Source organism: Alligator mississippiensis, chromosome 16 (genome assembly GCF_030867095.1).
Source record: "Alligator mississippiensis isolate rAllMis1 chromosome 16, rAllMis1, whole genome shotgun sequence".
Classification (NCBI taxonomy): domain Eukaryota; kingdom Metazoa; phylum Chordata; order Crocodylia; family Alligatoridae; genus Alligator; species Alligator mississippiensis.
The window spans coordinates 1,789,842-1,817,466 of NC_081839.1; the positions used below are offsets into that span (position 1 = coordinate 1,789,842).

Consider the following 27,625-nt stretch of genomic DNA (forward strand, 5'->3'; position numbering starts at 1 on the left):
GGTGTGGGGTGTTCATTGGGTCCACGGAGGTGGCGGGGGTTGAGTGCCAGACGCGGCCTGGCAGACAGCGCATTGCTAGCGCTTCCAGCCCCGTGCAAGCAGGTCTCTGCCTTTTCCTCACCCTGTGATGGGTTAGAAAACTCCTGGCTGGGGGTGCGAGGACGTGGGGTTGCCCCCGCCTGGGGTGGCAGACAGGCCGGACACGGACGGCACAAGCGAGAGCAGCCCCTGGGCGGCTCTAACTCACACAGGACATGCATTGCTGGACGCTGAAATAATCTGAGACCCGCAAAGACTCCAGCCTTAGGAAGGGGGAAGGGGTGGTCTGCCAGCCAGGTCGTGCTGAGCACCCTGGGGCCAGATCCTGCGCCCCTCCAGCTACCGCTGGAGCCGTCCCCTCTGCTGACAAAGGAGCGGGGCTGGGGTTGCTCCCGAGCACCCGACCCCCTTCCTGCGGCGCTTCCCCGGAGCCAGCCTGGCACCGGCACCGGCACCACGAGCTCGTGGCAGGCTCTCCCCTCCTCTCCTCCACATTCCCGAGCGCATCCAAGTTTAGCAGCTTTGCACAAACACGGCTCCCGGCTCCCTCGCGCGGGGCAGCGCCTCGCCTCCCAGCTGGGCTGCTTTTCCTCTTGACATCCCTCCAGCCAAACCCCAACAGCCCGTGTCCTATTTCTGGCGGCTCCCGGCACAAACCAATGGGGGAGCGAGCCAGGGAAAGGCCTCCTATATAGACCCGCGGTGCCCGGGACTTTCCAGTTCCCCATCAACCTGCTGCGGGACTGCACGGAGCCGGGCCGAGGAAGGGGAGACCAGGCCAGGCCAGGCCACGGGTGGGACCTGTCCTGCGCCGTGCGCCGAGACCCCGGGGCAGGCGAGATGGTGGCCCTGGCGCCTGCCCTGCTGCTCCTGGCTGCGCTGCACTGTGCCGGGGCTCCAGGTAAGGTTTCCTGACGCCCAGCGGGACCTGCCTCCTGCTCCCGCTTCGGGCTGGAGGGGGCGCGGGACTCCAGCTGCAGACCCCCCGTGCTCGGGGCTGCACACGGCTGTCTGGCTGCGGACCCCAGGGTGCTGTGCTCCCCAGCCCCGGTGCTGGAGCGAGGGGTGGCGTGCAGCGAGGGCGAGCGTTTCCAGCGCCACACACAGTGTCCGGGAGCAGACGGGGGCTATAAAACAAGGCCAGATGTTTGCTGGCTCCAAGGGCTCCCCGCGGTGCAAGGAGCCGCGGCCAGCCGACATCCCTGCCAGGGCTCCGGCCCCCGGGGTGCTCTGCACCGGCCCCCGGCTGCCGCACCTGGAAACCATCTGGGACCCCCCACCCCGGGGAGCCTCAGAGCACCTGGGTCCAGTGTCCGGGCCGGGGACCTGGCCTGGGAAGAGTCACTTGCCCTCCCCCGGCACCCAGGGGCTAACGGGCAGATCTGTGGGTGCAAAACCTGCCCTCCATCGCTCGCGGGCCAGGCTGCAGGGAGCAGTCCCCGGGCAAGGCGCGAGCTAGCAGGGCACGGGCATTGCACCTGGCACCGCGAGCAGCCCAGAGGCCCTGGTGACAGGCCACCCCGAAGCTCAGACAGGTCACGGGGGTGGCTCCCTTGCCCTCCCCTGTGCCCTTTTGTGGAGGGGGGCGGGACGCTGGTGGTCCGTGCATGGAAACGCGAGGACAAGCCGGGCGAGCTGAAGTTATTTAGTCCGGACAAGAGAAGAGCGAGGGGGGATTTGATCGCAGACCTCCAGTACCCAAACTGGGGTGGCAGAGGGGATGCAGACGGGCAGAGGGGACGGGACTAGGCGCAGGGGCAGAGGACGGAGGCGAGGAAGGACTTCCCCGCTCCGAGGGGGGCTGAGCTCGGGAACAGGCTGCCCAAGGAGGCTCTGGCATTTCCACCGCTGGAAATTTTCAGGAGCAAGCGGGACAGAAACGTGGCCGGACTGATCCTGCCTAGACGTGGGCCCTGAGGACCCTGCCAGCCCGACCTTCCCGTGCGCTCTTCACATCCACGTTCCCCTGCTCCCCATCCCTCCTCGTTGCCCCCTCACATGCAAAGACCCCCCAGTTTTTGCAGGTCATGCTATTTGCATGTCATATTTTTGCATGCATACGACTTTCCACGCCATCCTCTTTGCAGCAGACTCCTACAGGAGAAGACCTGTGCGCACAACCCAGGGGCGGGGGGCAGACGCTTATCCTGCTCCAGGCTCTCACCTTCTCGGCTTATTTTGCCCCGTGACCCTGTCCATGTTTGAAGGCAGTTTCCCTGCTGCTTTGCCCCCGAGGAGCTGTGTTCAGGGGCACCCCAGGACTCCCCGGTCCAAGCACAGCAGCCCTGGGGCACCGAGGTCAGCCCCAGCCTGGCCGCCCCGCTCCCTCTCTCCAGCTGGTCCCAAGTCAAGAGTTTTCCCAACTTCCTCAGGGCAGGTTTGGGGCAGGTAGGTCAGGAGGTTTGGGGCAGGTAGGTTTGAGGCTGCCGGGAGAGCTCAGGAGTGCAAGCAGGGAGGTTTTCTGCTTTTGGGTTCGGATAAGGCGTTCTCTGTTTCACGCCCCCCTGCAAAGGGTTTCCGTGACTGGGCGCCGGGCTAGTCCTCGTGCCCCGAGAGAGACTGGGCAAGGCTCCATCCCTTTCCATGCAGCTCGTCCCCTGGACCCTCCACGGACCGCGTTCAGCCTTCCCTCCAAGACCTGGTCCAACCCCTTTCCGTGCACCTTCCCCAGCTCTTCTGTCCTCGTTTTGAGGGGGGGACCCAAGCCGCGCACAGCATCCGGGGGGCGGCTGCACCAGGGATTGACAAAGGGGGAGATTGAGAGTTTCCGTTTCGTTTGCAATTCCCTCCTGGGCAATTCCCCCCGCGCCTGCCGGCTGCCCAACGCCGAGCTGATGGTTTTAGCCAAGGGTCCACGATGCCTCCCAGAGCTCTTCCCCGTGCGGTAACTGTTCCCGTAGAGCCCAGCATCGGGTACATCCATCTGAGGTTATTTCCCCGCCCCACGTGCATCACTTTGCACTTATTAGCACTGGATTTCACGTGCCACCGGGTTGCCCAGTGACCTTTCTGTAGCTCTTCCCAGCCCGCTGCGGCTGAGCTCTCGGGGGGCTGGGGCTGGCCGGTTCATGCTACGGATGCAATCGCTGGTCCGGATTTGAGCGTTGCACCTGCAATCACGTCTCCCCAGGCCCTGCTTTTATTTAGAGGCTTAGCATTTGTGCTCCTGGCTTGATAAAGCCCCCAAGGCCAGGCCCTTCTCTCCCGGTGATCAGATTTTGGGAGGGGGAGAGGGGGAGAGGGGAAGGGGGGCAGGGGGCAGCACGGGGCAAACATCCGATGCTTTTGTCCTCCACTTCCTCCAGCAGAGCCCGAGGAGAACGATTCTCGCCTGGCCAAGACCAAGCCACTGGGAAAGCGCAGGAAAAAGGTGCCCAACGGGACTGGTCCTGACGTGGACACAGCAGGTAACCCCCCACACGTCGGAGATGCTGGCACGATGCGGCGGGTCCAGGCCTGGCCCCGCTACGGAGTCGCTAGGCATCCCGGCCAGGAGAACGAGCGGGCACCGAGAGGCACCCGAGGAGCCCCGGGGCTGGGGGCACCAGCAGGGTTGTGCGGGGTTGGGAGAGCAGGGGACTGAGGGCACCAGCTCCCTCCCACCCCTGCCTCTCTCAATTGAACCTTTATGTATTTAAATAATTGAACTTAAAACCCAGCTCTGAAGCCCTTGCGGGCTCCCGGTCCACAGGGACAGCCCCTGCCCCAGTGCAAAGCCCCCACCGCTCCCTGCACGTGGGGTGCCCGCGTGGACACCACCCCCTGGGGCCGTCCGTGCTGCAAGGGGCCCTGGAAGAGCTGTCTGAATGCATCACTTGAGCTGCATTTGCACCTCGAGACCAGGACCCCAGGGTGCTGCGGGGTCCAGCAAGAATTAAAAGCACCCTGATCCAATACCAGCATGGGCCCAGGGATGTCCCCAGCAGACCTGCCCGGCTGGGACGGGTGCAGGGCCATCCCCGTTTGCTGCAGCCTGGGCGGGGGGCGAGAGACTTGATGAGGCTGGAGGTCTGCAATGGCTGTTTTATCTGGGAACATCCATGCAGAGCTACACGCAGTGCAGAGGCAATGGTCTCGCCATGGTGGGGGTCTGCCAGCCAGACTCCCGGGAGCACCTTCCCCGTGTCACGCCTTCCCCTTTTATAAAGTGCCAGACTGAACGAAGGCAGACAAGGTTCCTTGGGTGACTGAACGAATGCTTTTCGGACAGCAGCCACCCCCCCAGACTCAGACTGCCACGTCCCCATCGATCTCTTTGGCCATGTCAGCAATCTTCCAGCTTCACTGTATATCACCAGCCCCCTTTATCCTTGTCCGCATTTCGATGTCCCCCCAGTCAGGTTGTGGGTCTTGTAAAGAGCGTCGGCTGGTGTCTCTCTTCCAGTTTTGTTCACATCGTTGTCAGGGATTTTGAGCAGATGCTTCTCACGCCTTCTTCACATTTGGCCTTCATTTGTTATCGAGGTGACTCCTTTTGGTTAGCATAGCTTTAACCGGCCAGCGTCCACCTGGCCAAGCTTGCGCTGCATCACACTTGACGGTGGCAGAGGTCTTACCCCTTTGCGGCAACTCCGCATCCGACTGTGCTTGCCCGGTCCTTCCCGCATCATCCCGGATGATTTGGCACCCTTCATTTTGGACCCGTGTCAGGGAGCTGAGTTTCTATACTCATGCTGTAGTGAAGTCCTGTGTGCGACTCTCCGCATCGCAGGGCCGTCGTGGGGTGGTGCCAAGCAGACATCTTCTCCCCCCCTCGCTTTGTTCAGCAGGGTCTTCACATTGTGCCAGTCCGTTGCACTGAGGAGGTTTGGGGGTGGCTGGTCTCACGACGCTAGTGATACACTTGAGCAAAGTCTCAAAATCCCCTGGTTTGAACTGCGGCCCATCACCAGTAATTCCAGCTCTTGGGACACCACGGCATGCAAACATAGCCTTTGTATGCCGGACAGCTGTTGTCGCTGGGGTGCCCCCAAGCATCACCGCTTCTAGGAAATTTAAGTGGTCCCTGTGGCAGAAACGCCACCGTCGGTGCCCCTCTCCAGACATCTGTCTGTGCCAGCGTGGGAGGCTGGTGTTGAATCCCTCAGGGCGGGGATCTTCCCCCTGTCTGCATGACAAAAGCCTGGGGCCTGGGAGGCGATGCTCTGGTCACCTGGGCAAGGGGGGGAGGGAAAAGCCCCGCTCACCGCCCAGGTAGCCAGGGATGCTTTTTAAATTGGTCGGCTTGTGGCCAGCACTGGCAGCTTCGATTGGACCGGGCTGCTGAGGTCAGGAAGGTTATTCAGAGGCCCGGGCCAGGAAGAAGGAGCCTTTAGCCACGCGGTCATCCAGGTGAATCTGAACCTGGGAGAGGAGCTTCACCATCTGAAACGGGCTCTCTCCTCATCACCGCATGCTCAGAGCGACCTGCCTCCAGAGGAAACTCCAACCACCTCTGGACGATGCGAGTGAGTAAGATACTTGAGATCCGACTAGATATTTAGCTTACAGTAACTCAGATGCATGATCAAAAGGCTACCTCAGCCACCCTGGTTTGCTCTATGGGATCCCTCTGATATTTCCATGATCCTGCTCTACCTTTTACCCTGTTTCCGCCCTACCCCCTGTAATCAATAAAGTTCTCCTTTGTGACCGGTGTGGGAGACTTATTGAGGGGTGGGTCTAAATTATGCCGAGGAGGCCCCTTAGGTCTGTGGACTAAGGGAGACTTTCCTATTAAGCCCCTGCCTTGGGGAAGTGCCCCGAGTGCCTGTATTGGGTCTAGGACCCATTGGACGATCAGGCCTGCGTTCTCCAAGGCGCGCAGAGCCAGAAGTGAGTCCAGAGCCTTGGAGGGTGGAGCGGGACCCCAGGCTAGTGGGTGTGCTCCAGGGAAGGGGTCGGCCGGGCGTGGGGCACCCCAGGGAGGCACTCGGAGCCTGGAAGGTGATCGGGCGCAGGGAGGTGGGCGGCTCAACGCAGGAGTGCCCCCTACTGGCCCGCCACACATGGTGGTAGCGGTGGGATCCGAATACCCTGCTGTATTTCAGGCATAATTTGGGGAAAGGAATAGAGTCATTGAAATCCCTTGAGCAAACAATTTCCAATTTGAAACAATTAGACATCCAATTTTGACATTGCTTCGACTGGATAGTGTAGAGAGTCAGGATGGCGGACGAGTATGTCCGGAGGACCGTGCCTGAACTGAAAGAACTGGCAAAAGAGAGAGGCCTTCACATGAAGAAAGGGCTAAAGAAGGAAGAGCTGGTTAAACACTTGTGCACCAGTGAGTCAGAACAAGCATCAGCTTCACTCTCGACAACTCCTGAGTCCGACCCAGGAGCATGCTCCCGCTCGGCAAGCCCGGAGGCTGCTGAGAGATCACCCTCCGAGGGGGAGCGGCAGAGACTCCGTGAGCTGGAGCTGAAAAGGATGGAGTTAAAAAGGCTGGAGCTGGAGGCTCAGCGCGAGAGGGGACAACGACAGCTAGAAGTGAAAAGGATGGAGAGGGAAGCCCAGCTGGAGGAGAAAAAGCTGGAGGCTCAGCTCCGTCTGCAGAGCAACGGGGGAAATGTGAGCAGTCCACAAGCATCCGGGGAACACCCCAAGCTGGATGTCTCCGCCTTCGCTCGCTACCGAGAGGGAGACGATCCTGCGGTGCTCCTAAGCAACTTCGAAAGACAAGCCCAGCGGTGCAAGGTGCCGGAGGAAAAGCTCACGATGCACTTGTGTGCTCTGGCAGGAGGCGACTCGGCGGTGTCCTGAACAGCCTGCCCTCAGACGCAGCCGATGACTAGAATGCCTTCAAAGCTGCTGTGTCTAAAAGGTTCAAGTTAGGACTGGACTATTTTTGGAAAAAATTCCAGAATACGCGCCCACAACCCGGGAAGTCCTTGACTGATGATGTGGCCCTGTTGGAGGACACGTGCAGTAAATGGTTAGCCGAAGCCAAGGTTGACACTTCAGAAAAGGCACGCCAGCTCATTGTACCCCGGAAATACAGACAGCAATTGCTTGCCCTGGCTCACGATTTACCGTGTGCGGGTCACGTGGGCAGGGAACGGACACGCCAGCGGTTGCAGGTGAACTTTTTTTGGCCCAGAATTGCCCAGAATGTGACGGACTATTGCAAATCCTGCGAGACATGCCAGCGGACGGGCAAAAGCGGGGACAAGAGAAGGGCTCCTCTGCAGCCCCTCCCGATCATAGACCAACCCTTCCACAGGGTGGCAGTGGACATTGTGGGACGGCTGAAGCATAGGACTCAGAGAGGAAAGAAATACATACTGACTCTGGTGGATTACGCAACGCGGTACCCGGAGGCAGTTGCCTTGTCCTCCATCGAAGCCCCCGTGGTGGCTGATGCCCTCATCAAGGTCTTCTGCCAGCTGGGTTTTCCCTCCGAGATCCTGACGGACCAGGGTGGGAACTTCATGGCGGAGGTGATGGAGTGCCTGTGGGACTGCTGTGGGGTGCAACACCTTAAGACCACAGCCTACCACCCTCAGACAGATGGGCTGGTGGAAAGGTTCAATGGCACCTTGAAAGGGATGCTCAAGGCCTATGTGGACTCCAACCCCAATGACTGGGATGAGAAACTCCCGCACCTGCTCTTTGCCTACCGGGAGGTGCCCCAGGATCCGCTGGGTTCTCGCCCTTCGAGCTGATGTTTGGGAGGCGAGTGCGAGGTCCTCTCGATTTGGTGAGAGAGGAGTGGGAAGGGAAGATAGCTTCCACAAAGACCTCCGTGGTGGAGTATGTGCTTGACTTTCGTCAAAAACTGCCTGACATGATGAAGGTGGCACGGGACTCCCTGGGACAGGCCCAGGAGAAGCAAAGGTCCTGGTATGATGAGAAGGCCCGCTTACGTACCTTTGAGCGGGGTGAGAATGTGATGGTTTTCCTGCCACTAAAAACAGACAAGCTGCAAGCTGCTTGGGAAGGTCCCCATGCTGTCCTGGACAGACTGGATGATGTGACCTATGTAGTGGGTATTAAGGGTAGGAAACCTAAGACAATTCACGTGAACATGCTTAAACCCTACTACGACAGAAAGGAGATGGTATTCTGGGTCCCCTCCGTTGAGGGAACTCCGGAGGACCCCGAGGAGCCAGTCACGTATGGAGACTGGGATGGCGAGGCAGGGATCGAGGAACTCCGCCTGCCGGACCATCTGCCCTCCCAGGACAAGGACCAGCTGCTCGCAGCGCTCAAGGACTTTGAGACTGTGTTCTCTAACAAACCAGGTAGAACGGACCTGGCGGTACACTCGATAGAGACGGGCAGCCATCGCCCTATATACTCCCGACATTACCCAGTCAATGAGAAAGTGAGGCAAGAAATAGAACGGGAGATCGCAGAGATGGAGGAGTTGGGGGTAATCCGGCCTTCGACGAGTCCCTGGGCCAGTCCGGTGGTGCTCGTCCGGAAGCAGGACGGGACCATCCGGTTCTGTGTGGACTACTGGAAACTGAATGCTATTACCACCCCTGATGTGTACCCTATGCCCAGGATGGACACGTTGCTGGATCGCCTGGGCCCAGCCAAGGTGATCTCAACTCTCGATCTGTCCAAAGGATTTTGGCAGATGGCCCTGGACCCGGATGCCATGGCCAAGTCTGCCTTTACCACACCTACGGGGCTATACGAGTTCACAGTTTTACCTTTCGGGTTGCGCAACTCGCCCGCCTCTTTCCAGAGACTGATCAATAATCTGCTGCAAGGATGTGAGCAGTTTGCCCTGGCTTACATCGATGACATCGCCATCTTCAGTCCAGATTTCGAGTCGCACCTGACTCACCTGACCACCGTGCTAGGTAAGATCAAGCAAGCTGGTCTTACGGTGAAAGCCAAGAAGTGCCAGTGGGCACTATCGGAGGTAGTGTACTTGGGTCATCGTGTGGGTGGAGGTCAGATTGCTCCCTTGTGGGACAAGATCGAGGCCATCAAAGACTGGCCGCCTCCACAGACCAAGAAGCAAGTCAGAGCCTTCCTTGGCCTGGCGGGTTACTACCGAAGATTTGTCCCGGGGTTTGGAGCAACCGCAGCCCCGCTGCACGAGCTGACCAAGAAGGGCAGCCCGGACCCGGTGGTCTGGAAGCAGGGGTGCCAGGAAGCGTTCGACACCCTCAAGGCTGCCCTGGTCAAACAACCGATCCTGAAGGCACCGCTCCAGGATAAACCCTTCTACGTGGCAACGGATGCCTCCGACGTAGGACTGGGAGCCGTGCTCTTACAGGAGCACCAGGAGACACGGCACCCCGTGGCGTACCTCAGCCGGAAGCTAATCCCTCGGGAGCGAAACCTGTCCTCCATCGAGAAGGAGTGCTTGGCCATCGTCTGGGCCCTGAACAAGCTGAAGCCCTACTTGTGGGGACAGCAGTTCACTGTCCTGTCGGACCATGCCCCACTGCAGTGGCTGCAGACCATGCACAACACCAATGCCAAGCTGCAGCGATGGGCCTGGCAGCTTCACGAGTTCAACTTCACTGTCGAGCACATCAAGGGAAGCCAGAACGTGATAGCGGATGCCTTGTCACGAAAGGGCTCTGTGTAGCAGGTCCTCGGGGCTCGGGACTAGTGAGGAGATCACTAGTGTAAGACTGCCATCAGGTTTTATGGTTTCTGTATGTTACTGTTATAACTCGTTTCAGGTTTTCGGGTTTTTTTTCTCTTCTTCTGGCATCCCGTGGGAACTCCCTGACCCGACACACCCAGACCCACGGCCCTGAGAGGCCCCGTGTCCGAGCTTATAAAGGAGGGGGGGAAGTGTGGCAGAAATGCCCCCATCTGTGCCCCTCTTCAGGAATCTGTCTGTGCCAGCGTGGGAGGCTGGTGTTGAATCCCTCAGGGCGGGGATCTTCCCCCTGTCTACATGACAAAAGCCTGGGGCCTGGGAGGCGATGCTCTGGTCACCTGGGCAAGGGGGGGAGGGAAAAGCCCCGCTCACCGCCCAGGTAGCCAGGGATGCTTTTTAAATTGGTCGGCTTGTGGCCAGTATTGGCAGCTTCGATTGGCCCGGGCTGCTGAGGTCAGGGAGGTTATTTAAAGGCCCAGTCCAGGAAGAAGGAGCCATTCGCCACGCGGTCATCCAGGTGAATCTGAACCTGGGAGAGGAGCTTCACCGTCTGAAACGGGCTCTCTCCTCATCACCGCATGCTCAGAGCAACCTGCCTCCAGAGGGAACTCCAACCAGCTCTGGACGATGTGAGTGAGTAAGATACTTGAGATCCGACTAGATATTTAGCTTCAGTAACTCAGATGCGTGTTTAAACGGCTACCTCAGCCACCCTGGTTTGCTCTATGGGATTCCTCTGATATTTCCATGACACTGCTCTACCTTTTACCCTGTTTCCGCCCTACCCCTGTCATAATCAAGTTCTCCTTGTGACCGGTGTGGGAGACTTATTGAGGGGAGGTCTAAATTATGCCCCGTAGGTCTGTGGACTAAGGGAGACTTTCCTATTAAGCCCCTGCCTTGGGGAAGTGCCCCAAGTGCCTGTATTGGGTCTAGGACCCATTGGACGATCAGGCCTGCGTTTTCCAAGGCGCGCAGAGCCAGAATTGGGTCCAGAGCCTTGGATGGTGGCAGCGGGACCCCCAGGCTAGCGGGGGTGCTCCAGGGAAGGGGTCGGCCGGACGGGAGGCACCCCAGGGAGGCACTCGGAGCCGGGAAGGTGGTGATCGGGCACAGGGAGGTGGGCGGCTCAAGGCGGGAGCGCCCGCTACTGGCCCGCCACACGGCCCATCGCCAGTAATTCCAGCTCTTGGGACGGCACGGCATGCAAACATAGCCGTTGTATGCCGGACAGCTGTTGTCGCTGGGGTACCCCCAAGCATCACCACTTCTAGGAAATTTAAGCGGTCCCTTGTCGTGTCTTCCCAACAGGTCGATGCCTACTTTGTCCCATGGAAGAGCAAGTCGCTCATGGGGCATCGTTGGTTGTTTTGGCTGGGCATCCCTTCACCCCATCGTCAAAGCACATCTGCTACCATTAAGTGATGTTCAGGTTGGAAGGCCGGGGTCATTTCATAGCTCTCATAGACATCAGGGCTGGAAGGGACCTCGAAAGATCGAGTCCAGCCCCTGCCCAAGGGGCAGGAAGTCAGCCGGGGTCATAGGATTATCAGACTTGTGCAATTTTACATGTAGCCGCTGCAGCATTTCATGCCTGGCCAACCTTATTTCCACCTATGATAAGGTGATGGAGTCTGTGGATGGGAGCGGAACAAGGCTTTCCACACAGTCTCCTACAACATTTGCATCAAGGAAATACAGACTAGATGAAAGCATTTGTAAGGTGGACGCAAACGTGGTGCATTCAATGGAGTAGCCACTGCTAGTTAGGAGGAGGTATCAAGTGGGGCTCCCCAGGGGTCTGCCCTGGGTTGGGCATTAATATCTTCATTAATGAACTGCACAATGGGACTGAGCGCACACTTGGCAAATGTGCTGGCGACACCGAGTTGGGTGGAGCTGCAGACTCGGCAGGGCCGGGCTGGGATCCAGGATGGCCTGGATAAGCTGGAAAAAACAATCCACAACCACCCCGATGAGATCCAACAAGTGCAAAGCCTTGGACTTGGGACAACATAATTGCAGGTACAAATACAGGCCGAGGAGCGCCGGGCTGTGCTGCAATACTGCGGAGAAGGACCTGGGGGTGGTTATAGTAAATCATAAGCACAATATGAGCCGGCAGCGTCTTCTTGTTGCCAAAAAGCCAACGGCAAACGGGGTTGTATTACTACAAGTGTCACGTGCAACCAAGGGAAGTGGTTCTTCCGCTCTGCTCAGCAGTGGAGAGACCCGGGGTCCTGCATCCAGTGCTGGGCCCCAGATTTCAAGAAGAAAAGGTGGACAGGTTGGAAAGAGTCCACTGCAGAGCTGCAACAATTATTCATGTCCCGGGAAGCCTGGCTTACGAAGGAAGCTGAACTCCAAGGGATATTAGTCTGGAGAGGAGCAGATGGCACTAACAAACTCCTACCAAGGCAAGCAGGGGACATTTAGACGGGGGGTTGGGGGGCACTGTCTGGCCCTGGGGGTGATCCAGCCGTGCCCAGGGAGGCTGCCAAATCTCCATCCCTGGAGCAAGGTTCAGGAGCAGGTTAGACAGACCCCTGGCTGGGCCGATCCTGCCTGGAGCAAGGGCTGGACTAGACGCGACACCCCGAGGACCATGCCGGCCCTGCTTTCCCATCATCTCCAAGTCCTTTTTTGGACAGTCCAGCCCAGTGCAGTGAATCGCTGCTCATAAAGTCATGAAATCTTGTGCATCCACAAGCCTGTCCGATGGCCTCTCTTCAAATTTCGGCATACAGTTTTTCTGCAGCTGACTCAGCCCCGGACGCACGCAAGACCGGCTCCCAGACGCTGTAATAGCACTGCTCCCAGTCCTCCTTCAGCGGCATCCGTGGATGTCTGCTAAGGGCTCAGTGTATTTTAGATCATTAAATTCACCTTCTCGTTAGGACCAAGAAGCCAGGACCAAGAACTAGCACAGCCAAAGGTGAGGAGAGTCAGGGGACCAAGTTTAATCCTGCAAAACTGAAGGCACCTTTTGTTACGAAGAAATATCAGCTTGAGATGTTGGCAGCCAAAGAAAGCGAGAAAGATGGCAACAGACATTGGGAAAGCACGAAAAAAGTGTTAAAGAAGCTGCAGTGAAAGTCCTGGGAAAAGAGTCAAGGGGAGACGGCGACGGCCCCGGCTGAAGGACGCCGCGGGGACCAGGGAAGCAGCGAGGGAAAGAGGCTTGTGGACCAACAGAAGTACAGCCGCACGCGCAGCTCGGTCAGGAAGGGGACCGGAACGGGGGAAGGCAGCAGAAGAGATGATTACAGAAAGCAGCTGGATGATTTGGAAGAAGAAGTACAATGGGGGGAAACGAGGGACTTCCTGAGCAGGTACGGCAGGACACGGGGGTTCAGAGCAAGGTCAGCGAGGAAGTTTCTCGTGGACAAGGTCGATCTTTCCCGCGTACGGTGTCACACCTGCGTTCGGTCGCCCGAGTGGGATTTCCCACCACTGTAAACATCTTTTCAGCACGTTGAAGTAAGACTGCTCGGACACGCTTTATTTTGCATCGCCGCTGCTTCCCTCGCCCTGCCCGTGGATTCGTGGCGTGTCAACACCACGACGTGTTGCAGGGGGTCGGACTCGATGATCTATTGAGGTCCCTTCCAACCCTAACATCTATGAATCTGTGTGTCCAGAGGATCTACCCAAATCCTGCTGAAGCATCTGACATGCTGAAGGATTTGGCTTCTGCCATAGCTGACAACAGCTCGCTTCTTCTGTGGGTTGGAGAAAGTGCTCTCTTTCTGTGCGCTTGTTCAACTCCTTTGGGTCTACGCAGAGCTGTCCCCCTCCTCCTCCCCTCCCTGCAAGGGCCGAGGAATGGACCCGGCTGTGGGTTCGGCTAGTCCCCTAGCGATGCCGTCTGCTGCCACGTTTGGTAGCTCGTCTATTAGTCTCTCCCTCCAGGCACGTCTCCCTGGCTCTGCTGCAGCTCTGAACCGCAGTTCGCATGTCACTGCCCGGCATCCATTCCCTGTGACCACATCTTTACGGATGCTATTAATCTCCATCGATGCTATTAGTGCCTTCCAGTCTAGTTCAGAGCCATCTTTCAGCCTCTCTGTGGTACACGGCTTCTTCACAAGACCTAGCACCTTGCACACGTACAAGCCCACAGCGAGGAGCTCTCCTCTGCGGGCTGCCACACACGCGTGTCTTGTATCTCGGTGCCAGGGGAGCCTCTCCTAGCACTGGATCCCCCGTCCGCGCCTTTAGACTCACTTCTGAGCCCCTTATACCTCTGCTCTGTGGTTTGTGGTTATGCTTCCTTGTGCCCCAGTATTTATCCTGCGAGTAATGTCATGCAAGTGCTGTTCCATCTGCATTTTAACTAGCCATTAAAATGGGCTCTCCTTGACTCATGCTTGGAAACGCGCTCTTCCTGCCTTCTCCCTGGAGGCTGCTCCTGCGCTCACGGCTTATACGTTTCTATTTTCTCCGCACATTTTAGCACGGCGGTTCAGTGCGTCACAGCTGTATTTTTGCCCGAATGCTGGGCACTCTCTCGACTCATGCAGGCTGGCACAACGCTGATGGTGTTTATTGCTCCGCACGCGACTCCTTGCCCCGCTGCGGTTTTGCGGGCCGCTCTTTGGCTGGAGTCGGCTCCTGTGCGTCTTCCTCTGGGCTCTGTGCATGCATTTCTGCTTGCTCTGCAGCTCGGCAAACACGCTGCCTTTTCTAGTAGCAGGTCCCTCTCAATAATCACTCAAGCTTTTTTCCCTGTAGCATCTAGTCTTTCAAGAGAGCGCCTGCGCGGGGTCCGTATTCCCAGGACTGGCTTGTAGGCTCAGGTCTGGGACAGCTCTCCCACTGGTTCCCCTTCTGTTCTCATGCTGAACATCTCTTTCCTCAAGTCACTGTTTTTTCTAGGGATGCAACAATCTTCAAACATTTTAATTATTTCTTCAAGTCATTCCCCTTCCCCTCTGTTTAGCAGGCGCTATACCTATCCTTTGCCTGCGACTTCAGAACAGAGTAACCTCCCACTCTTCCTCTCGTACGTCTGCTTCGGTGGCTTTCGTGTGCAGCGCACATTGCTCTTTGGACCTTTTCCAGGCAGTCGCAGCATCTGCCTTCATCCCCAAGGGCGAGGGGAGGAGATGGGTGGCGACTTCATCTTCTCTTTCACTAGACTTTGAGGTTTGTGATGTGAAACAGCCCTTTCTTATATCCAGAAACTTACTGTCAACTACAGACAGGAAGAGGTAGCTATATCTTCAGACCATGCTACTAGTGCCTCCAAATCAGTGCCATCCTTCAGCCTTTCTATGGTACAAGGCCTCGTAGCACAGTGCTCCATACAAGCCCAAACTGGCCGCGGCCCCCGGCGTACCACCACCTCTTATTCTCTTCTTTCCCCTTTCGATCTCAGTGCCAGGGCGCCCTCTCCTAGTGCTCAAGTGGTCCCTCCAGTCTCAACTTTTGACACTTTTTTTTGACTCTTTCACTTCTATAAGCCCCGTATGCCCCTCTCTGGTTCAGTTTGTGATCACGTTCCCTCGTGCCCCAGTATCTGCCTTGCAGGCAATGCAAGTGCAATGGGCTCACAGTGCAGCAAGGGAAGGGGAGGTTGGATATTAGGAAAAACTCTCGCTGGGAGGGGGTTGAAGTGCTGGAGCAGGCTCCCCAGAGAGGTGGGGGAGTCTCCGTCCTTGGAGGTGGTCATGGCTGGGATGGTGCAGTTGGGGCTGGTCCTGTTTGGAGCAGGGGGCTGCACTAGATGCGACCTCCCGAGGTCCCTGCCACCCTCGTTGTCTGTGAGATGATGAATTAAATAGCCAGTCTTTTGAGCTCATCTTCCACTGTTCGCAGGAAGAGCTCTTCCTTCTCATCTGAGCCTGAACCTGCACTTAATACGCGTCTTTTCCTACCTGACATATATAAATTGCCCTTTGTACTGTCAGGTCCCCTTCTTTTAGTAAGAGCTCCCTGGCTTGTTCAGTATAACAGCCCCGGACTATCTGGTCTCTAATGAGAGAGTCCGAATGTCCCACAGTCGTCTCAGTTTCAGGTCTGTGACCAGCTCTGCTGCTGCTTCCCTTCCTGGGCTCTCACCCTGAGCACATAGCTTGGGATATTTATCCATACAGTACCGCGGAGAAGGACCTGGGTGTCACAGCGGACCACAAGCTGAACGTGAGCCGACTCTTATTGCCAGAAAAGCCAGCAGCCTACTGGACTGCATTAACTTGCAAATCAAGAACAATTTTTCCACTCTCTTCAGTGAATTTGGTAACTGTCTTGAGCTACCTGAAAGGGTGTGGATGGAGATGGGCTTTTCTCCGTGGCTGTAGGGGACGGGACTAGGAGCCACGGCCTCAAGCTGAGGCAGGGGGAGTTTAGGTTGGAGATGAGGAGGAAAGATGTGACTCGGAGGGTGGACAGGCTGCGTGGAGAGGCAGGGGATCTCCATCCTTGAAGTGAGGGGAGCAGGCTGGAGAGACCCTTGGCTGGGACGGTTTATTCAGCGGTGATTCTGCCCTGAGCAGGGGGGGCTGGACGAGATGCGACCCCACGAGCCCCCTTCCAACCCGACGTCCCTCTGACCGCTTGTAAGCCGTGCTGTTCTAGGAATACAACACACTCGCTACCGCTGCAAGGTTGCCTTGTCCCCCCTCTGTCTAGCAGACCTCATCCCCATCCAGCGCTCCCTTGCTTGCAGCCGTCAAGAGCAGAGCGGTCTTATCGACCTGCCCCTGCGGCTCGCACACGCAGCGCCCCGCTCCCTCTGAGCCGCTCTTCTCCCTGCCCCTCAGGCACCGAGTGGACCTCCTGGTTCAACATCGACCACCCGGGCGGGGACGGCGACTACGAGACCCTGGAGGCAATTCGCTTCTACTACCAGGGCCGCGTGTGCGCCCAGCCCCTGGCCCTCGAGGCCCGCACCACCGAGTGGGAGCTGCCACGGGACGTGGGCGAGTTCGTGCACGCCAGCCCCCGCAAGGGCTTCTGGTGCATCAACCAAGAGCAGCCCGAGGGCAGGACCTGCTCCAACTACCACGTCCGCTTCTTGTGCCCCTTGGGTGAGTAGGCTGCAGTTATCCGGCTGGGAGCAGCCACGCCGGGCCCAGGGGGTCACAGCCGGGGGTGCATAAGGGGCACTGTCCCTCCACCCCTCTGCTAGATGCATGCACGAGGTGTGCAAACAGGGAGCTTTGCCGTTGCTCGGTGCAGCCAGACACTGGGTCCCCCTGTTCCCGCACGGCTCTGGGCTGACAGGGGAAGGTTTCCCTGGGCAGGGAGTAGGTCAGCAATGGGGCTGCATCTACAAGGGCTCTGGGGAGGGAGCTTGGATGAAAACACCCTGCCTGGGGCCACCCGAGCACCCCGGGCCCCTCCAGCCCCAGCTCTGGTCTCTCTTGGGTCCAGAGAGGATTTGGTGCTCGCCCCCCACTGCTCTGCTCGTCCTGCAGCCTGGCTAAGAAGCAGCTCTAGGCTGGGTAAAGAAAGAGCTTCCCGGGGCTCGTTCCCCACCTGATTGCTAACAGCTTCCAGGTGCGCCCTGGGTTTTTAGTGCACGAGTGTTGCAGAGCCAATCTTCATTTCACCGTCAGGTGCTTGCAGTCCTCAAGCCCCCTCTATTATGTGTGCGGAGCAATGCCTGCCTGCTGATGCACGCACCTCTCCACGCCCAGCCCTCTCCATTGCCTCTCTCCACTGATTAGCACAGTCCTAAGGAGTTAAGGGGCTGGGAACATCAGAGCTGGCACCTGGCTCTAGCCCCTGCCCTGCATCTCAGGGGCAGGGGAGAGATGCTCAGTGCTTGTGCAAGCTTGTCTGGGCAGATGTGTCCGTGCCGGCAGTCAGAGCCTGGGGCAATCCTAACGCAGGGGCTGCAGCCCTGGCTGTCCTATTGAGTAGCCCATTGACCCTGCAGAGATTTGTCCAGCCCCTTTGAGCCTGGTGGTCCTCAAGGCTCCTCTCCATAACTTCTCTGAGCACAGCCACAGGCCTTTCAGAGTCTCTCCTCATTTGTTTTTGTGACCACACAAAACCACTGGAGCAATAACACTTGTGTGGCAAGCAACTGTGAGCAGGGCAGGATATGTTTGACGTCCCGGGGTCTTATTTGAACTGCCTGGGTTTAGTGTGCAAATTGTGCATAGGTGTTTGCAGATGCAACTGTGCTGATGTTGCACAGCCCCTCACAGCACCCTTGGGAGGATCTCATGGCAGCCCTGTTGAGGATCACTGCTCTACAGCATCGGGTGGGCTTCCAGGCCGAGGGAGACAGCTTGCTAATGGTTTCCTGGTTCCCCCGGGCTCTGGTGCCCCGAGGGCGGTTAAGAGCTAATCCCCGTTCGCTTTCTCTGCACCAGTCAGGAGGCTTGCAGGCCTCTCTCATTGCAGCTGCCTCGTTCCTAATGCTGCCATTCGAGTCTCTCTATGCCCCTGACCATCCCGGCTGCCCTTCTCGGGGCTTCCTCTACCCATTAGAAGAGAGTTTCAGTGAGAAAGCATGCGAGCTGCCCCCCAGGCCCAGACAGCCCCTTCCCCGCATCTCAGAGTATCTACGTTTGAAGGGTCTGCCCCAGACCCTCTCCCCTGAACGCAGAGCCCTGCATTAGTCTGCACCCCCGGATCGCCCTGCATAGATCTGAGCAGCCCCTTTCTGCACGCGGTTACAAGGTCAGGCTCTGAACCACAGCCCCGAGCTGCAGGCTTTGCCCCCGGCTGGGTAGGAAGGCTCTTCCCTGGCTTTGTTTCATGCCCGTTTGCTAATGGCTTCCTGGTGCACCCTGAGAGCTGATGAGGAGCTAATGATCCCTGCTTGCTTTCCCTGCATCATTTGCAAAGCTGCCTTGTCTCTGCTTGCCTAGCCAGCCCTTCCCCGGGCTCTCGCCCCGGCCCCAGCAAAGAAACCTGCCCAGCCTCAGCCCTGGGCTTTTCTGCAGGTCCCAGCCCCAGGGACCCAATCCCAGGGGGAGGGAATCAGCCCACCCCCACCTCACCTGGGGAGGCAGCCCTGGGAAACTTAACCCTTCGCCTGCCAGCTCAGAGAGCCGGGGCTCCCATGTCTGGGCCAGCTGGTCCCTGGGGCCAAGGGGTCCGGGTGAGGGGTCACACATACCCCCCGCTATAGGGGCAGGGAAGGGACATACTTGGCTGCAGGGCCGCAAAGGATCACAAGGTCCCAGAGCCAAGCCAAGCCCTGGTGTAGGCAGCACGGCCCCACCAAAGTCGGGGGGCTTCGGTCACCTCCGCACCCCGTGATGCCTCCCCAGAGCACGCGTACTGGTCGCACTGGTCGGCCTGGAGCGCCTGTTCCAGAACCGCCTGCGGGAGCAGCGGGATCCAGACGCGGCACCGCGCTTGCGTGAACCCCCAGCCCCTGGCGCGGCCGATGGACAGCGAGTGCGCGGGCAAGGCCCTGGAGCGCAGGGTGTGCAGCGCCGGGCCCTGCGCAGGTAACGGGCTGCCCGGGACTGGGGGGTGACCCACCCTCTGTGCCTTGCCCTGGCATGGCCTGGGCATGGTGGCACCTTGCACGGGCTTGCTGGCCAGGGCCACCCGCAGATGGTAACCGGGGCTCTGGCCTCTAGCAGGGCTGGGCTGGGCCCTCGGGCTCGGGGGTAGGTGCCCTGCATCTGCCTCGGAGCCCGCGGGTCCCTGAGTGGCGCATCCAGAGCCTGACGGTGCTGGTCCCTCTGCCCCAGAGGCCACGTGGGGCCCGTGGGGCGCCTGGAGCCCCTGCTCCAAGACCTGCGGCAGCGGCGGGAAGCGACTCCGGCGCCGGAGCTGCAAGAAATCCAGGACGTCACGCTGCGCCGGCCGCCCCTCGGAGGTGCAGAAGTGTGCCCGGACCCCCTGCCCAGGTACCGGCCATGCCGCAGCCCTCCCGAGGCCCAGGGCAGGGGATTGCAGGGGATTGCAGGGCTGCATGGCACGTCCAGAGGAAGCCGCGCTGGCTGTTGCATGCCCACAGCTCCTGCAGCGGTGCCCAGGCCGTGAGCAGGGTGATGCCCCCGCTCCCAGGGAGCTCATCGAAAGGCCTCTGCCCTGCATTTGTGCTGCAGCGGGGAGCCAGGGGCTCTGCCCTCCTTGGTGCCCCATAGCCAGGGATGAGTCTGCTGGGCCTGTCCATGTCCCTGGAGCTGCCTTGCCACACCTGGAGCTCCTCGCCAGGCTGCCCAGCCATGCCCAGTGCCACGTCCCCATCCTGCTTTCCCCGCCCGCAGCCCAGCCTGGCTCTCCCCGGCTAAGCAGGCATCATCCCCCGTGCCCGTGGCGCATACGGCGTGGAGCTTGCCCCTCTTCTGGGGTGTTCTCAGTTAGCCAATGCCACGGGGCCAGGCCCCCACTGCTCCTGCCGGGGAGAGAAGAGCACCGAGGGTCCCCCATCCACGCCGGGGCGTGCCGTGGGCAGGTGGCCCAGCCTCACCGCCTTCCCCCGCTGTGCCCGTGCAGCCTGCCAGCTGACCTGCGCCGCGGGCAAGGCGAACAAGGACTGCAGCGGCTGCACCTGCCCGGACCACACGCTGCTGGGCACCGTGGTCTCGGCCGAGGGGTCGGCCCTTGCCAACGCCCGCGTCGCCCTGCAGGACCGGCCGCAGGCCACGCTGGCCCGGACTGACCAGCGCGGCCGCTTCCGCGTCCCGGGCGTGTGTGCCGGCAGCGCCGCCAACGTCACTGTCCAGCTGGAGCGGTTCTCCCCGGGCGCGGCCCCCGTCATCGCCAGCGGCCCCCAGACGTCCACGGTGCAGGTCACACTCCGCAGGCTGGGTGAGGGGCCCACGTGGCACCGGGGGGCAGGGAGGTGCAGCTTCCACCACGGGGGGTAACAGCCTCCTAGCGCTGCCAGCCGCAGCGTGCTGGGTCTCAGCTGCAAGCTGGATTTGCTCACCAAGCCAGGATTGCGGGGGTCCCGGGCACTGCGCCTGGTGCCCTGGGCTCAGACAGGTGCTAGCGCTCAGCTTGGACCCCCAGCACGTGCATCCCTCCTGGCCACCCGGACCCCCAAACTGCCCGGGGGCGGGTTACGGCTAAGCCCGGGGAAGCTGGGCCAGCACCGAAGTGGGGTAACACAGATGGGGAGGGCTGGCGGCCATGGGGATGGGCAGGGTCCTGACCTCCCAACACCCGCTGCCCCCTCTCTCCCGGCAGAGAAGCCCTACATGGTGATGCACCCCGACTCGAAGGTCCGGACCGCCGGGCAGCAAGTGACCTTGTGCTGCAAAGCCTCGGGCACCCCCGTGCCCAGGAAGTATTACTGGTGAGCGGCAGGGCAGGGCGAGCGCTGGGCCCCGGCGTCCCCCGGGCTGGGGTGCAAGCAGGGCTGTGGGCCATGGGGAGGGAGCCCAGGCCTGGCACAGCGGGGGGCATGGGCTGTGCTTTGGGATGGATGTGAGGGGCAGCAGCAGGGCTGAGCATGCACGGGAGACCAGGAGCTCCCCCAGACCCCCTGGCTCAGCCTGGGGGGGCCGGTCCCTGCAGGTACCACAACGGGACCCTGCTAGACAGGAAGGTTTACCGGTACGACGGGCGCCTGGTGCTGAAGGAGCTGCAGCCGCGGCACGCCGGTGCCTACCACTGCAAGGCCAGCTCCGATGCGGGCGCCATCAAATCTGCCATCGCCCGCCTGACCGTGCTGGGTGAGTCCTGGCTGCTGGGACCGTGCAAGCCCTGCCACGGGGGCAGCGAGGGCTCTTGTGCCACAGGGAGAAGGACCTGCATGCCGTCTGCCCCCGTCGGGGAAGGGAGAGCGCCCAGAAGCATTAGGAGCCGGATGCCTTTGGGGCAGCAGGAGCCCCAGCTCCAGGGCAGGGGCAATGCCATACTCATGCCCTTGGCGGGGGGGCTGCAGAGCGCAACCTGCCGGCAAGGCTGCCCCGGGCTGGCGGAGGCTGCCCAGGGGGTTTCTCGGCGCTGGGTCCCTCCTGCCCCTGTAGCCCAGGCACACGCGTCCCGCAGGGTCCTGGATGGCCGTGCCATGGGATGGGGCTGGAGGGTGCAGCAGCTCTTGGGCAGCTCCTTCCCCCTTTCCAGGATTGTGTTCCTGGGCTTGCAAGGGGCTCTGCCTGGCCCTGGGGAGGGCACCGGGGGCACAAAGAGGTTTCCACCACCAGGACCTGACCTCTCTTCTCTCCTCCCCTTGTTCTCAGGCAAGGGGCAGCCGAGCTGCCGGGCCCGGCCGGAGCAGAGCCTCATCCGGCTGCCCGGCGAGTGCTTCCCAGATGCCTCCGGCTCGCCCTACTACGACGTGGGGCGCTGCCCCGCCACGCGCTGCGCCGGGAGCCTGGCTGAGAAGCGGCAGTGCCGGGACGACAAGGAGCGCTGCTGCGGGGTCCGGCGCATGGAGCTGCGCGAGGTCCGATGCGCCGGCTACGTCCTGCCCATCAAGGTGGTGGCCGAGTGCGGCTGCGAGACGTGCGCCCAGCCCAAGGTGCTGGTGCAGGGCCGGGTGGTGGCGGCCGATGACGGGGAGCCCCTGCGCTTCGGCCAGGTCTTCCTGGGCCAGAAGAGCATCGGGTTCACGGGCTACCAGGGCGCCTTCACCATCGAGGTGCCCCCGGGCACCCGCCGCCTGGTCGTCCGCTTCGTGGACCCGCTGCAGAAGTTCCTGGACACCGTCAAGGTGCTGCCTTTCGATAGCCAGGGCAGCGCCGTGTACCAGGACGTCCGGGTGATGCGGAAGAAGACCCCCATGGATCTGGACGCTGCCCAGACCAATGCCCTCCCGCTGGGGGAGCTGGCAGGCGAGGGGCCGGTCGGGGAGCTGGTCTTCCCGGCCGGCGCCTTCCGCCGGGCCAGCGGGGAGCCGTATAACGGCACCGTGAAAGCCAGCGTCACCTTCCTGGACCCCCGGGACGCAGCCACGGTGGCCACGGCCTCCAGCGACCTCAGCTTCGTCAACGCCGAGGGCGACATGGTGCCGCTGCGCACCTACGGCATGTTCGCCGTGGACCTGCGCGCCAGGGCAGGCGGCGAGAGGCTGCAGGCGAGCGGCGTGGAGGTGCGGATGGACGCGGGGCAGGTCCGCATGCCCGAGCACCTCCCCAAGATGAAGCTGTGGTCGCTGAACCCCACGACGGGGCTGTGGGAGGAGGAGGGCGCTCTCCGCCCGGCCCCGGCCCGGCGGGGCAAGCGGGAGGAAAGGACCTTCCTGGTGGGCAACCTGGAGATCCGGGAGCGACGGCTCTTCAACCTGGACGTGTCCGAGAACCGGCGCTGCTTCGTCAAGGTGCGGGCGTACGGCAGCGAGAAGTTCAGCCCCCTGGAGCAGCTGCAGGGAGTGGTGGTCACCCTGGTCAACCTGGAGCCGCGGCCCGGCTACCCCGCGAACCCCCGGGCCTGGGGCCGCTTCGACAGCGCGGTCACGGGCCGCAACGGCGCGTGCCTGCCCGCCTTCTGCGACGGCCAGCGGGCCGATGCCTACACGGCCTACGTCACCGCCACGCTGGGCGGCGAGGAGCTGGAAGCCGCGGCCTCCCGGCCCAGCCCGGACCCCAGCACGGTGGGGGTGTCCCAGCCCTATTTGAGCAAGCTGGGCTACCGCCGGCTGGACCACACCGACCCGCGCGCCAAGAAGACGGCCTTCAGGGTCAACTTGGCCAAGCCCAACCCCAACAACGTGGACGAGGTCAACGGGCCGCTCTACCCCTACCGCAGCTTGCGGGAGTGCGAGGAGGCGCCCGTCAGCGCCAACCACTTCCGCTTCTCCCGGGCGGAGGTGGACAAGTACGAGTACAACGTGGTGCCCTTCGAGGAGGGCGACCTGACCTCCTGGACCCGGGACTACCTGGCCTGGTGGCCCAACCCCCAGGAGTTTCGGGCTTGCTACATCAAGGTCAAGGTGGAAGGGCCCCAGGAGTACATGGTGCGGTCGAGGAACGTGGGCGGCAGCCACCCGTGGACGCAGGGCCAGCTCTACGGCCTGCGGGACGCCCGCAGCGTCAAGGACCCCGAGCTGGAGCACAGCTCGGCTGCCTGCGTGGAGTTCAAGTGCAGCGGGATGCTCTTCGACCACAGCGGCATGGACCGCACCTTGGTCTCCATCGTCCCCCAGGGCAGCTGCTACCGCACGGCCACCAACAGCCTCCTGCGGGAGTACCTAGGCCGGCACCCGCCCGCGGCCCCCAACAACGACACCAGGGCTTTCCACATGCTGGCGCCCGTCGACCCGCTGGGCCACAACTACGGCATCTACACGGTCACCGACCAGAACCCGCGGCTGGCCAAGGAGATCGCCATCGGCCGCTGCTTCCACGGCACCTCCGACGGCTTCTCCCGGGAGATGAAGTCTGAGGTGGGCACGGCCGTGACCTTCCTGTGCCAGGAGCGCCCGGCTGGCCGGCAGAGCCTCTTCCAGCGCCTGCTGGAGGCACCCGCCGAGGCCCTGACCGAGATCCGCCAGGAGATGGGGAGGAGCGGGCAGCCGTAGGCGGTGGCCTTCGCCTCGGGGCTCCGCAGCCTCCTCCCCGGCCCGGCACGGGGGACCCCCAGCAGCCGGTGGAGGATGAGCCAGGTCCGGGCTCAGCTGTGAGCTGCCCCTTGCTCCAGGCTGACCGTCCCCTCCGGCCTCTGCAGCCCCTAACCCTCCGTTTCTCCTCCTTCGCCATCCTCAGCCGGGTCACAGCTTGCTTTCACCCGCCCGCCTTCCTTGGGGTGCAGCTGGGGTCGGAGGGACGGCGCTGTGGACCGGTCTGGGGGCTTTTTGGAGGGAAGCCCTGTCAGCAGGGGACCATCCCTGTAACCGCCCGCCTAAGGTGGGAGCCCAGGTGGCCCCGGGATGCTGGGAACAGAGCCCAGGGAGCGAGGCTCAGCGTCGTCCCCTCCAGCCCCACGGTGACATCTTTGCCTGGTGCTCTTGGCAGGATGGGGCCGACCCTGGGTGTAGGGGCAGGACCGGGATTCCCAGCATCCCCGAAGCACTCCCCCGCCGCGGCGTGCTTCTGTGTCTGCTTCTCTGCGCACCCCCCTTTCCTGCGAACCCTGCCCCGCGAAGCCGGGGGGCTCGGGAAGGAGCCGCAGACACTTTACGCTCCCACGCCCCACGCTAAGGGGCCGTGATGCATGCAGACGCTCACTCCAAGGGGTTAGAAAATAGCTGGAAACTTTCAGTAGGAACAGCTAAGGCTGGAAGGAAGAAGGCCCCAAACCCACACGCCGCCGCCCTGATGAGACCTGCCCCCGGCAGCCGAGAGGGATGGACCTGCCCCGTCGTACTGCCCTGGCCTGGAGGACAGCAGCCACGTGTCCTTGCTGTGACAGTAATGGGAGGGTCGTTAGGGCCGGACGGGGGGATCCCCATCAGCTCCTCCCAGCAGCCCCCGTGCCCCTGTCGGGGTCGGTCGGTGAGGTGCGCTAGTAGTGCCGGGCAGGGAAGGCGCATGGGTCGTCGGCGTCCCGGTTGCCAGCTGCCCCGTCCCACAAGCAGAGGGGTAGAAGGAGAAACCTCAGGCTTTCCTCCCTAGGCACGACAGCCCGAAGCAGAGCGGCGTGGGTGGCACGGTCCTGCTGGCCACTCTTGCAGAAACGTGGATGTTTTTCTTGCTGGGGTCACTTGACCCACTGACTTCCTGCCCCTGGCGGGGGGCTGGACTCGATGATCCCCGAGCTCCCTTCCAGCCCCCATGTCTATGCAATCTATGCAATCCCATCCTGCAGCTCAGGCCAGAGCGGGCACAGGTGGCGGATGCAGGCGTCTGGCCCCGAGGGCTTCAGCGGTGCTGGGAGGCACCGGGGGCTGTTCGATTTCCAAAGACCAGTGTTGGGATTTGTATCCGATTTTTCGTATGATTTTTCTTCATCTTCCACCCAGACACCAATGCACAACGACCGTCTGTTTTCAAAATCCAGCTGGTGGGGATTTACGCAAAAGTCCATATATCTGCATGGCGACAACCAACACCCCTGTAAACTGGCGGGGATGCACTTCCTGCAAAGCTTTGGGGTTTGGGTTTGCTTGACCTTTTCCCGTGGAAGAGAGGGAGGAGCTGGGGGTGGGGGTGGAAGAGGTGGCATCCGCTGGCTGGCAAAGCAAGGGGCACAAGCACCGCTGGCCCCTGCCCTGCTGAAGCCTCTGCTCCCGTGCTAAAGACAGACAGACGGCGTGGTCCCGGCCCCGAAACAGCCAGGCCGAGACGTCAGACAGATCCTTCCACGGACACGGGGACACCCACCCCTGCTCCTGCCTCCCAGCTGGGGCCAGACTGGAAACATGCACCCACTGCCGGGCTCAGCCCCCAAAACGGGGGGCCCTACCAGTCCCGGTGCGTGCCCAGGACGGCTCCCACCCTGCTGAGCCAGCCAAAGGCATCTCACGGGGCGGGGGCGGGCGCCTCGAGCCCCAGTGCCCGGTGCAGGACGGTCTCGTGCACCAGAGCGGGTCGCCGGCTCGCACGCGTCTGTACGTTATTTATTATAAAATACATGGTTGTTCTCACTGGTCTGGAGGAGCTGTTTCCCTGCACGGCAGCTGGGCACGTCGTGGGCTCCGCTCGCCCTGCCGTGGTGGACCCGCCTCCCTGTCTGCCCATGAAGCATCTGTCCCCCCAAACCATTGTTAGGCAGGCCACTGGGCCCCTTTTCACTCTGCTCCTCCACCTCCAGCCAGCCAGCCAGCCACCCGGCCCAGCCATCCAGTCCATGGCTAGCCGGTCTGTGCACCCCTTCTGGTATCTCGCCACCCAGCCATCAGCCCTGCTCTCCATCCTCCAGGCCAGCTCCCCACTTCTCCGGACCCCCCCGGCCAGGAGGGATCATTCAGCATCCCCAGAGCCCTGCCACTGTGCAGCGACTCGCTGGCATCTCTTTGGGTGAACGGAGGGGACGGACCGGGGGAGACTCAGCTGAGACCGGCGCCAGGGGCCAGCCAGCCCCGGTGTCTGCAGGGTGCATTTAATCTCTCCGGGCCGTCCCCTTTGCTGCTGTGACTTGTGGAGCAGCAGCGACGCCAGCGTGCGTCTGGGACGTGCCCCCGGGAACGCCATCCGGGTGGAGCTGAGTCAAGCTGGGGTCTGGTTTCCCTGGGCAGAGGCAAGCCGGGATCACAGCCAGCTCAGGGCAGGGGCCCCAGGTCCGAGCTAAGCCATGGTCCATCAGCCATGGGCCCCCGAGACCCGGCCTGGCTCCTCAGAGCTGCGGTGGCTGGAAGGCGGCAGGCCTGGCTGCAAGGTGGGAGGGCACCAGCACTGCCCGGGGCTGGCTCCAGTGGGGCTCGGGCTCCCCTGTGTCCAGCCCTGGTCCCTCCCCAGTCTCGTCTGTCCTCACACCGATCCGGCCACCTCCTTTGTGCAATGGCCCAGCTGAGGTTGGCACCAGGCTCCTCAGCCCCCTCGGTCCTTCCGATCCATCACCAGCTCTCCTCTCCTCTCCGACCCACGGGCCAGCCCAGCCTCAGCCTCAGCCCCTCTGCTCTCCGCTCCCTCCATCCCGCCGCGGCCGGTGCTTTGGGGCAAAGCAGCGCCTCGGTTGAGCTCACGCCTTGTTGCGCACGTGGTATTGGAATAAAAGCAGCATGTCACATCGTAGCGCCAGCTCTGTGCCTCTTCGCGGCCTTCGGGGATGTGCAGGGGCCTCGCGAGCCCCTACCCCAGTGGGGATTGACCCCATGCGGCGGGTGGGGAAACCGAGGCACGGAGAAGGGAGGCGGATGGCAGAGGCCATACACAGCTGGCACCCAGCCGCGTGCTGCTCCCCGTGCTCCGGCCATTGGGCCGCGCAGCCTGATGCTGTAATGCGGGCAGCGCAAGGGGTACCCCCTCTTCTCCAACCCTGCGGCTGTGCCGGGGCGAGGGAGACGGCAGGGGAGGCTGGGGGGCACGCCAGAGCCCGCTCCTCCGTGGTGGGCCCAGGCATCCGGGGTCCCTATCGTACCCTGTGCCTCTTCTGAAGCAGGAACTGACCCCGGGGCACCTGCCCCCACATCTCCCAGTTCGCGGCAGCCTGGTTTCTTGCCTGGGGGCTCTGAGACCCTGCGGTGCCAGCAGCTGCCTGGTCATCCTGCCCGGCCCAAGGGGCTTTGGCTTCACGGGGGAGAGGCTCTGCCTGGTGTCGGCTGCTCCAGGCCACCGGGAATGG

General features: G+C 61.5%; 1 protein-coding gene across 2 annotated transcripts; it reads left to right on the plus strand.

Moving 5' to 3' along the window:
- The first annotated feature begins 2 nt into the window (after positions 1 to 2).
- Positions 3 to 27,068, plus strand: CILP2 (cartilage intermediate layer protein 2). 2 transcript variants are annotated; one of them, XM_059719489.1, is made up of 9 exons: positions 3 to 940; positions 3,345 to 3,446; positions 16,360 to 16,626; positions 18,829 to 19,011; positions 19,261 to 19,419; positions 20,012 to 20,326; positions 20,708 to 20,816; positions 21,038 to 21,195; positions 21,706 to 27,068. In XM_059719489.1, the coding sequence occupies exons 1-9, from the start codon at positions 880 to 882 to the stop codon at positions 23,982 to 23,984; spliced, it is 3,633 nt and encodes a 1,210-aa protein (XP_059575472.1). In that variant the 5' UTR covers positions 3 to 879; the 3' UTR covers positions 23,985 to 27,068. The 2 variants fall into 2 exon arrangements, with proteins under 2 accessions (XP_059575472.1, XP_059575473.1); XM_059719490.1 differs by having other exon boundaries at positions 3,348 to 3,446.
- The last annotated feature ends 557 nt before the right edge of the window (positions 27,069 to 27,625 follow it).